This window comes from Sebastes umbrosus, chromosome 13, assembly GCF_015220745.1.
Source record: "Sebastes umbrosus isolate fSebUmb1 chromosome 13, fSebUmb1.pri, whole genome shotgun sequence".
In the NCBI taxonomy this organism is placed as follows: domain Eukaryota; kingdom Metazoa; phylum Chordata; class Actinopteri; order Perciformes; family Sebastidae; genus Sebastes; species Sebastes umbrosus.
The window spans coordinates 15,717,317-15,728,514 of NC_051281.1; the positions used below are offsets into that span (position 1 = coordinate 15,717,317).

The 11,198-nt window shown below is 40.1% G+C and overlaps 1 protein-coding gene across 1 annotated transcript; it reads left to right on the forward strand.

Moving 5' to 3' along the window:
* The first annotated feature begins 2,916 nt into the window (after positions 1-2,916).
* Positions 2,917-6,595, forward strand: LOC119500512 (cytochrome b reductase 1). Its single transcript, XM_037790265.1, has 4 exons — positions 2,917-3,331; positions 4,977-5,185; positions 5,416-5,570; positions 5,684-6,595. Exons 1-4 carry the CDS (start codon positions 3,142-3,144, stop codon positions 5,952-5,954), a joined length of 825 nt encoding a protein of 274 aa, XP_037646193.1. The 5' UTR covers positions 2,917-3,141; the 3' UTR covers positions 5,955-6,595.
* Positions 6,596-11,198: the final 4,603 nt, after the last annotated feature.

Genomic DNA, 11,198 nt, shown 5'->3' on the forward strand with positions numbered 1-11,198 from the left:
AATCCATTGGTACCAACTATGTCATACTAGCTTGTCGCCAAGGAGGTTAAATAACGCTCCAAACTTGTGCCAAAGTTTAGCGGGGAAAAACTGGCATGTTCATTTTCAAAGGGGTTCCTTGACCTCTGACCTCAAGATATGTGAATGAAAATGGGTTCTATGGGTACCCACGAGTCTTCCCTTTACAGACATGCCCACTTTATGATAATCACATGCAGTTTGGGGGCAAGTCATAGTCGAGTCAGCACACTGACACACTGACAGCTGATGTTGCCTGTTGTGCTTGAGTTTGCCATGTTATGATTTGAGCATATTTATTTATGCTAAATGCAGTACCTGTGAGGGTTTCTGGACAATATTTGTCATTGTTTTGTGTTAATTGATTTTCAATAACAAATATATACACACATTTGCATAAAGCAGCATATTAGCCCACCCCCATGTTGATAAGAGTATTAAATAGTTGACAAATCTCCCTTTAAGGTACTGTATATTTTGAACAGATAAAAAATGTGTGATTAATTTGCGATTAAATACTTTAATCGATTGACAGCCCTAATATAATTACTATATAAATATATATAAAAAAAACACCAATGACCAACAATAAAATAAGAAATAAAATAAAACATCTATATACAAGTCAAGTGTTCTGTAAGTTGTAAACAATACAAATAGTGCAAAGAAATGAATACTACATGGATATACATGGACTGGAGGATTATGAACAGTACAGACAAAGAATCAAACATTACAGTAACAGGCAAAAAATCACTGATAAAAGAATATCCAATAATAAAAGAAAATGGTCAGATGTTTGGAACCCAATTCGACCCGGACCCAATTTGTGCCCCTTTTGGTTTAATACCAAAGGAATCCAGTGCTCGCCTACCAGGTAAGGCCTGTGTTGTCGTTGGTTTTACTACACACCTTGTGAGACGTTTGATTCTCCTAAAATGGAAACACTCTTCCATCCTTTTCTCACTGGGTCAAAGAGGTTATGTATTTCTTAAAACTAGAACAAAATTAAATACACGCTGAAAGGTTCCTCTCAAACCTTTGTTAAGATATGGAGGCCCTTTTGGGGTTTCTATGACTCTCTGCAGGAAGCCCTTGACGAAGAGTAGAGTGGAAAACATGAATGTCATATTACAGTAGTGAGCAGCCCCCCCCCCTTCTTTTTTCTCTCTTTATCTTATTTGTATTTTTATTTTTTTTCATTTATTTATTTTATTTTTATTTTTTATAAGTTATTTTCCTAATTATTTCTCCCCCTGTCTTTTGTTTATAGTATATCTTTCCTTCATGCACCTAAATGTATTCTGTAACCTGTGACCCGGTGGGTAAGGAGGGGGATAGGGAAGGGAATTTGGACTTAACCTTGTAAATAGATCTGATGATATCTATGATGAAATGATATCTATTTTGTTTGACTAATACATGTTTTGCATCTGTTATTTGTGTGGGATAAAATCTTTGAAAAAAAAATGGTCAAGATCAGTTTCAGTAATAGTAAAAACATAAGTTGGAAGTATCACTCAAACGCATCAGTGTGTATAGGTCAAGAGCACCTGTTATAAGAACATGTAACAGCGCAAACCCGTTTTATTTATTTATTTTTTAGCTTACTGGTCACAGACTCTTCCGTATCCATAAAAAGCTTAAAAACGTGTTTCCTACAAAAAATATATCTTACAAATATTGCTAACAGCAGCAATTAGATGTATCACAATTAAGTGGCTAAAACCTGAACCCCCAACATATAATTTATGGATTGACAAGGTATGGGAAATTTATCACATGGAACAAATAACCTATTCCCTAAGACTCCAAAAAGATATATTTATTAAAAGTGGAGCCCTGCCATGACCATACTAATACAGTGATCGGTGATCTGAATATTTGTATATATCCTGGATCATACTTGTATCCTTGTCTTGACCCATGTTATCTCTCCAAGCACATACACACACACACACCCATAAAACACCGACCCACCCTTCCACACACTTCCCCTCCCTGACCTCCGACTCTTCACCACATTTATTTTTATTCAAATTAATCAATTAATTTATTTGACTTTATTCTATTTGAATTCTCCGGATTGTTTAAGTATGTGTCCTCCCTTTTTCTCTGAATTCAATTAAAATTATAGTTTAAGATGAAGTCTTTTTTTGTGTGTGTTTGTGTGTTTTCTCTCTCCCCCTTTGTTTTGAGTTGTGAAATTTTGTGTAAAAACAAAGAGACAGCTGTAAAATGAAAATACAGTAGGAAAGAATGTGATGATGATTGTATAAGTTGCTGAAACTGCAATAAAAACTGAGTAAAAAAAACAAAAACCTTCCACACACTTCCCCTCCCAGACCTCCGACCCTTCACCACATTTATTTTTATTTAAATTTATTTATTTTACTTTATTTTATTTTAATTCTCCGGATTGTTTAAGTATGTGTCCTCCCTTTTTCTCTGAATTCAATTAAAATTATAGTTTAAGATGAAGTCGTTTTGTGTGTGTGTGTGTGTGTGTGTGTGTGTGTGTGTGTGGGTGTGTGTGCGTGTGTGTGTGTGTGTGTGTTTTCTCTCTCCCCCTTTAGTTTTGAGTTATGAAATTTTGTGTAAAAACAGAGAGACAGCTGTAAAATGAAAATACAGTAGGAAAGAATGTGATGATGATTGTATAAGTTGCTGAAACTGCAATAAAAACTAAGTTAAAAAAAAAACAACCTTTAACTATAACTTCAATTGAAATGATAGTTTAAGATGAAGTCTTGTTTTTTTGTGTGTTTCTCTCTCTTTGTTTTGAGTTGTGACATTTTTTATGTAAAAACAAAGAGACAGCTGTAAAATGAAAATACAGTAGGAAATAATCTGATGATGATTGTATAAGTTGCTCAAACTGCAATAAAAACTAACTTTAAAAAAAAATTAAAAAAAATAAGTAAAAAAAAAAAAAAAATAAGTTAAAAAAAAAGAAAAACGTGTTTCCTCCAAACATTTGCTCAGCTGAGTCATGTGACTGAAGTCCTTCCTCATCGGCCACTACTTGAAGGAGCTGTAGTTTAGAAAACAGCTGCTGGATCAACTCGGTCCTCAGTCTTCCTGCTGCTCCTGTTGCTCCTCCACCACCACACTGCCTTCATCATGATGGAGAACTGGAAGCGGTTCGCGGTCAGTCTGATCGCCGCCGCCACCGTGGGGATCATCGCGGTTATCTTCGTGTGCAGATGGGCTGTCCAGTACCGAGGAGGCTTCGCCTGGGACGGAGGACAGGCTGAGTTCAACTGGCATCCGCTCCTCATGGTGGTCGGGCTTATTTTCGTGCAGGGAATAGGTGAGTCTTTCTTCTTTAAAAAGTTTGGTCAAACACCACGTGGGTGTTGTTTTGAATAAGACATGTGTAAACTACTGAAAGATTGCTCAAGGGCGAGTTACACAAGGCTCGCTTTTATAACACAGGGGTGAAGTTCAGGGCCAACTAATGAGTGCGTAATTATAAAGGTGACAAGTGAACCTCCAAATTACTCTCAAGGAAGCATGCACTTGCACCATACTGCAGTAAGTATGCACCTTTTAAATAGTAGTGCTTTCTTAAAGTGGTTACCCTTACCAAAATGACGTTTATTCAAGTGTGCAATTAGTATACTTTTTTTAAAATTAAAATAAGAGAGTATACTTTCAGTTTACTTTTTATGTACTTATCAGAAATATACTTAACAAAAGTATCCTTAAGTATACTTGGCTCATACTGACAAGTTTGTAGATCATTCTTATATATATTTGGCTTGTACTGACAAGTATACAGAAAAGTCTAAGTATCCTTGGCTTATAATAAGTATACTAAAAAGTCTAAGTATACTTGGCTCATACTGACAAGTATACTAAAAAGTCTAAGTATACTTGGCTCATACTGACAAGTATACTTAAAAGTCTAAGTATACTTGGCTCATACTGACAAGTATACTTAAAAGTCTACGTGTAGGCCTACTTGGAACATACTGACAAGTATACTTAAGTCTATGTATACTTGGCTCATACTGACAAGTATACTTAAGTCTACATGTGGGCCTACTTGGCTCATACTGACAAGTATACTTAAAAGTCTATGTATACTTGGCTCATACTGACAAGTATACTTAAAGTGCTAACTAAAGAGCAGAGATGCTCACAGGTCATTTTTTTGCAAGTCCAAGTCAAGTTTCAAGTCTTTTTTTGCTCAATGATGCCAAAAACATTCTGCCTACTGCAGGTTTAAACAATGTAATGCCAATTTTATTATTTTTTAAAATTATTATTACACGTAAACTCAAAGTGCTTTACATTTAAAGGTCTTATAACATTTTTATGTAGACAAATATTTTACATCCACAGAGCTTTTAGAAAGGTGCTGAATAAAAGTATGGCTTTTCTTGAAAAAAATAAATAATTATGATTGTGCATTAATCATTTTTTAAAATTTTGAAGGGTCCAAAATGAATATTTATGTTTATATCTGTGGAAAACATCTGACAGTTGGTTCCCACTTCTAACAAGGTTTGTGAGCCAATAGTAAAATGACGTTGGTATCATGTGGTATCTCTGGGTTATGTTAGTGTGGAAAAAATGGATAACTGGCTGAGATTGACGGTAAGTACCTGCCAAAGACTTCTTGTGAAGTAAATATAATGGAACGAGGGAGGGAGAATGCAACACCTAGTGGCTGAATGTTATCAATGTCGTCAATAGCACCTTTTTAAAGACAAAATATAAAAAGATAGACATAAACATGTCAGCCTAAACAACATAAATATAAGTATACAGTAGTATACACAAGCATACACTCAACCACACAGTAAACAAAACAAAACACCAAATACCATAATGGCAGATGAGCCTACTTTTTATGGGAAAAATGTTTTTTAATGTTGTAAAAATGTATAAAATATGCATCATAATTGCATCAAGAATTGTCGTAATGACACTGTTACCTCCTCCTGCAGCCATCATCGTCTACAGACTCCCCTGGACCTGGCACTACAGCAAGTTGTTGATGAAGTGCATCCACGCAGGCTTGCACATATTAACCTTCATCCTTGCTGTCATATCTCTGGTGGCCGTTTTTGACTTTCACAATGCTGCCAAAATCCCCAACATGTACAGTCTGCACAGCTGGGTGGGCCTGATAGCTGTGGTTCTCTACAGTCTGCAGGTAAATAAACTCTATTCATTTTGTACCTAAATGAGCTTTATTGTTGCATGTTTCAAACCACTGTACATTTACTATCTTTAACAATCTTTTATGGACTGGTTCAAAACAATACATATAGAGCACACTGACAAACAACTTACTCTTCCTAAAACGTCAAGTCATAGTGAACAATAGTCTCATTTAGTACAATATCTGATAGGTGGATTTTCTTTTTCTCCTTCAATGAGCAGCTTGTCCTTGGAGTTGGCATGTACCTGATACCAATTACACCTGCGTCCTGGAGAGCAGCGTATATGCCCCTCCATGTCTACAGCGGTCTTTTACTCTTTGGCAGTGTAATAGCTGTGGCACTAATGGGCATCACAGAGAAACTCATTTTTAGCCTGTAAGTATTAAAAAAAAAGAAATAAAGGCTTATAATAGTTTATAAAAATTAAACTTTTAAAACTGTTAATGTGCTGCTTAAGTATAACTTTATTTTTGTTCTTCATCACTAAGGAAAGACCCAAAGTACAAGGACTTGCCTCCAGAGGCCGTTTTTGTGAACGTGCTGGGACTCCTGCTTGTGGTTTATGGAGCTCTTATCCTCTGGATTGCCACTCGACCGTCTTGGAAACGCCCCAAAGAGCAGATCTTGCATACCCTGCATACCAATGGGGGAGAAGAGGAGCGCAGCAAGGAAGTTCCAGACCTGTCTGATCCATCTGATGAAGAGCCCAGTGGGAATGTCAGGAGGAGGAGTTTCAAATTAGATGATCAGACTGACTGATTACAAAATAACTGACTGGGAGCAGGTACTGTCTCCAGTGTTGAATGTATGTACACCCAGTTTACACTGGTCAGAGAAAGTCAAAATGAAGAAATCTATTTTTTACTGATCTTTCCATACATAACTTTATCTTGTGCACCTTAAGTTGGTATTTTGTTGTTGTTTTCTCTAACATGTATTGTTGTAAGCGCATGCACATAATGGTGAATTACTTTATAACACGATTCAGGTGATGAGGGAATACACTTTATTGACAAACACTGTACAAATATTCTATAGAGTGCTACAGGAATGAGTCCTAAAACGCAGAAATGAGTTAGCATTTTAGCACTGCCGGTTCACTTGTCTGAAAGTCAGTGTTTTTTTTTAGGTAGATGCCTGAAATGAGGTCTGTAGTTAGCACAAGCTGAAGAGATTTTAATGTGTTGTTTTACGATATACATCAACAAAAAATCCCATTGGCTTTTTTTTTTTGTCGAGGGAACCCAAAGTGATTCTAACTTCCTGTTTGGCCTACAAAAATATGTCCTCCCTGAAGCACTTTATACTCTATTATACTCTAATTCCTTTGTATTGGGATATCTGGATTTTTGAGATATGTTCAGAACCTACATTTTACAATAAATATTTGCAACTTCTAACAAGCATCTTACTGTCCTTGAATATTTAGAAATGTATGCAGAAAGAAGAGAAAATATTCATACAATAGAACACATTAAAGCTGCAGTGGGTAGGAATGGAGCAAATGTGATTTAAAAATAAATAAATAAATTATAAAACAGTAACTATATCCTGACAGTATACAGCATGAGACGGGTAATCTGAAAAAAAAAACATGTGCCTCTGTGTCCTCCGGGGCTCCTAACGGCATCTGTAAGATTTCACAGACCGGAGGAAAACAACCAATCAGAGCCGAGCTGGAGCCTGCCGTCTCTGAGCAGCTGTCAATCACTCGCCAACTCCGATCAAACGGTCAAACTAGTGTTGGATTTATTATACTCTAAAATATCTGTTGGATTTATTATACTCTAAAAATGCATACAAAGGCCTCACTATTGGATGTTTTATGAATAGAGTCAAGGGTGAGAAAAGAGGGGAGTGTGGCAGATGATGTTTTATGTTCCAAGGTCATGAGGACGGAGCCAGAAGGTGATAACGAGGAAGGAGGAATGCAGCAGAGGCATCACGCGTCACACCTCATGACTATTGATATTGTGTAAACCATAAAAGACTGGATCAGGGAGAGCTCGGGGTTCAGACTTCGCGAACTGACCCATGCACTGTATGTTGTCAGGGACATGTTGATTGGATCCAGATATCTGTAAACTCTTTTATTTTTACTTATGCAACATTAATTGTTCGGAATAAATTGTATTATTATGCTTTAACCCGTCTGTTTGGAAAATCTCTTTGTCACACAAGATTAACCAGCACGTAACTGGGCCTTGACCTCTCGGAGGTAGAAGGCCAGTTCCTTCAATTGGTGACCCCGACGTGATCTTCGGCATTGAGAAGCGTGTCCAAAGGACGGACAGACCGGCGAGAGAGAGAAAGGGATCCCTGAAATCTTAAAGGTGAGCAGAACCTGTTTTATCGAACTCTGCATATTGGCTTACTCTAAATTATCTCTCTTGTTGTGCTGAATCTCCTTTGTAGTGATAAATGTTGCAGAAGTAAAGACTTTCTCAATTAAAGCTGCCCTTTTGGTAAATCCAAGAGGAGGAAAGCTGAATTAAAGCTGCCCTTTTGGTAAATCCAAGAGGAGGAAAGCTGAATTAAAGCTGCCCTTTTGGTAAATCCAAGAGGAGGAAAGCTGAATTAAAGCTGCCCTTTTGGTAAATCCAAAAGGAGGAAAGCTGAATTAAAGCTGCCCTTTTAGTAAAGCTAAAAGGAGGAAAGCTGAATTAAAGCTGCCCTTTTAGTAAAGCTAAAAGGAGGAAAGCTGAATTAAAGCTGCCCTTTTAGTAGAACTAAAAGGAGGAAAGCTGAATTAATTTAGGGGAGCAAGCTGCCCTTTTGGTAAAGACTAAGAGGAGGAAAGCTGCCCGTTTAGTAATAAAAACTGTATGAGTGTACATTAATAACTAGTATTCAGAGGAAAATTAAAACTTACTGTTGATACTGGGCCAACATCGCTGGAACATCAAAGTGTCCAGTAGAAGCTTATGTTGGTAGGATCACAGCGAGGGGCATAGCGACCCATTTACTCTGAATCTAGTTACTGTCATAAACTGAATAAACCTGTGTGAAATAGTACTGGACAGAATGGACGGAGAATTTGACAAAGACTGTGAGGAACGGGGTGGCTGTGGGCCTCCCCGTTTATCATTTGGACAGCAATGGGCTAAAGTCAGGACCAATGTAATCTGTACATTTGATCCCAAGACTAGAAATAAAGAGACTGAAGACCTAGATGAGTGGTATAACATGACAGTGAAGGAAGGGCATTTTCCAGCCACGGGAAGTGAAGCCAAATTTATGCCAGTAATGAGAGCATTAATACAGGTGGTTCATAGAAAGCTGCTGCAAGCAAGAGAAGACAAAGAAAAGGGAAATATGTTTGTAAGGAGGAAATTGAGGAAGGAAGAAGACGAGTTGGCAAGTATATTGGTAAAATATAATGTGATACAGATGGTTGCACTATCAGCCTTAGGCAGCCAGACGAAAGCCACCCACGCAAAAACCGCTGAAGCAAAACCACTAGTGAAACCCTCACCCAGTCCTAGCGCACCCCCACCACCAAACCCACATACTAGCCAGCCGCCACATTACATGTCCCTCCATCAGCAGTACCCACCTGGCCCACATCCCAACCCCCCTCCTTATCCTCCTCCTACCCCTAGTCCGGTACCAACCCCACAGGACAGTGATTATACAAACGAAGTTATGGCACCATTGTTTCAAGTGTTAGGTGGTACTTTGGAACTTTAACCCCTACGCTACCTCCTTCGGTAATGCTATTAGACAAAAGTATCCCATACCAGCGGGCAAGCTCCACAGCTTGGTGTTTAAGATTAAGAACGGGGAGAGTGGACGCACGTTCATAGAAAGAGCAAAGACAGAGTGGGCGGGGGCTACGGGGGTGAACCCAGATAAAGAATCACAGCAGTCTCTGTTCAGAATAGCTCTGTTAAAACATGCTCCGGAAGGAGTTAAGAGAAAGATGGAAGAGAATCCAGATATGGCAGGGGCAAAATCATCAAGATGGGAAACACATTTCTGTCATCATCAGGATGCAGAAACCAAGGAGGAGGAAGAGGAAAGTGAGTCATTAAAAGAGATGGTAGCTCAGTTGACTAAATTACAGTTGGCAGACGCACGGACTCGTGCGACAGATAAAAAAAAGGGAGGGAAAGAAAAAGATACCCAGATGGCTCAAAATGTAGCACCAGCTCCAGCCCCGCCACAGAATCCTTATCCACTGCAGGGCCAGTCACAGGCTATGTATCAACCCCAGTATCATGTTCCTTACCAAGCTGCCCCATATCAGCAGCCCCCTTATCATGAAGGCCGGAATAGAGGCAGAGGGAGAGGAGGAGGCAGGGGGAGGGGGTATGCCCAACCAAGAGGAGGCAGTTGTTACATCTGCGAAAGCCCGGATCACTGGGCACGTGACTGTCCTCAGAAACAACAACAGCAGATGAGAGGGCCTCCACAGCAGTCATATCAGCCAACAATACAGACTCCACCAAACCAACAGCTAGCTCCAATGCAGGCATACAGCGGGTACTCTGCGCAGGGACCTCCACCTGGTCCATATACACCAGGAATGTTCCCATAGGGGTGCCCGACGGAGATGGAGGGGTAGGGGCTGGCAGAGCCCTGTCTCCAGTTGACAGTGAACGGAAAGCGAAGATGGTTCATGGTGGATACGGGAGCACGTTACTCCACCTTAGCTGAACCTTTGTGTTCCCTTTCCTCTCACTATGTTTCCGTTTTGGGATTTTCCGGCACTGAACAAAGACTGCCTTTTACTGTTCCCCTTCCTGTCCGGCTTGGGAGACAGGTGATGGAGCACCCCTTTTTGTATGCACCTGATTGTCCACGTGATCTCCTGGGAAGAGATGTTTTGGCAGCACTGGGGGCTTCTGTACATTGTTCACCAGAAGCTGTGATAGTGAGTTTCCCCGGAGGAGAAGAAATGGTGTGCTCCTCGCCCTCCAGTGCTGATCGCATGTGCATGTTGAGTCCTGATACCTCACCTGATGCCCCACCACCCTGTGCAGACATATATTGGGCCCTGCTAGCCGACAGAAACCCTCTGATTGACTTTTACAACATGTGGCAACCATGGATTAGGGCTCTACACCCTTACCTCCCTGTTCCCGATCCTCTCCACTGCACTCTGAATTATGACAGAAATAATGATCTTATGTATCAAGATGAGTTCCAACAGAACCTGTTAGATACAACCTGGGGGATAGGAGTAAGAGATGTTTATATAGCACCAGCAGGAGTAGCAGCCGCAGTAAAATTAACCCCAGCACAAGAACAATGGTATCGCATGTCAGAAGAAGCTGTTCCCCATGTGTCCCTAGCCATAGCTCCAAAACATCAGGCTAAAGACTTAGGCCCCATGGTTAAAGCAGCAGTCGCTCTGACAGACTGGGTTCCCACTTCCCTTTTGGGGGTTTCAATCTCACCATCCTCTAACATATATAGACTCTCTTTTTACAATGCAGTGTCAGGTCTTTGCAAACATGAGTTACTAACACGCCACCACGGTAGGGAGATGTTAGATGGTGAAGGAGCCACTTCCATGTTGGCAACTCTCCCTTCCTCACTGTGGTCTACGGGCCCCTTTGATGTTGGCAGGTGCAGCATGGAACCGGTAACTTTCGAGATGAAGACTTACTGCCCTATCTGGAGACCTCAGTATAAGCATAAAGTGGAAGCAGCCCAGGGTATCTCTCCTACGATTGAAGGACTGATAAAGGCGGGAGTATTAAGAAAATCTTACTCTCAGTGGAACACTCCCATTTTGCCAGTAATCAAACCCTCCGGCTCATACAGAATGGCTCATGATTTAAGAGCCATCAATGACCTGGTTTTGACTCCTGTTACACCAGTACCGAACCCCCACTCTGCTCTCTTGATGCTCACCCCAGCCCATACATCTTTCACATGTATAGATTTGGCTAACGCCTTCTTTTGCCTGCCCTTAGCAGATCATTTACAGGACATTTTCTCATTTACATATGAAGGCCAAAGGCTGACATATAATGTGTTACCTCTTGATGGGAA

Coding starts and splice junctions, on each gene's coding strand:
- LOC119500512 (XM_037790265.1), top strand. CDS start 3,142: ATGATGGAGAACTGGAAGCGGTTCGCGGTCAGTCTGATCGCCGCCGCC. Junction 5,186..5,415: donor TGGTTCTCTACAGTCTGCAG/GTAAATAAACTC, acceptor TTCAATGAGCAG/CTTGTCCTTGGAGTTGGCAT. Junction 5,571..5,683: donor GAGAAACTCATTTTTAGCCT/GTAAGTATTAAA, acceptor TTCATCACTAAG/GAAAGACCCAAAGTACAAGG.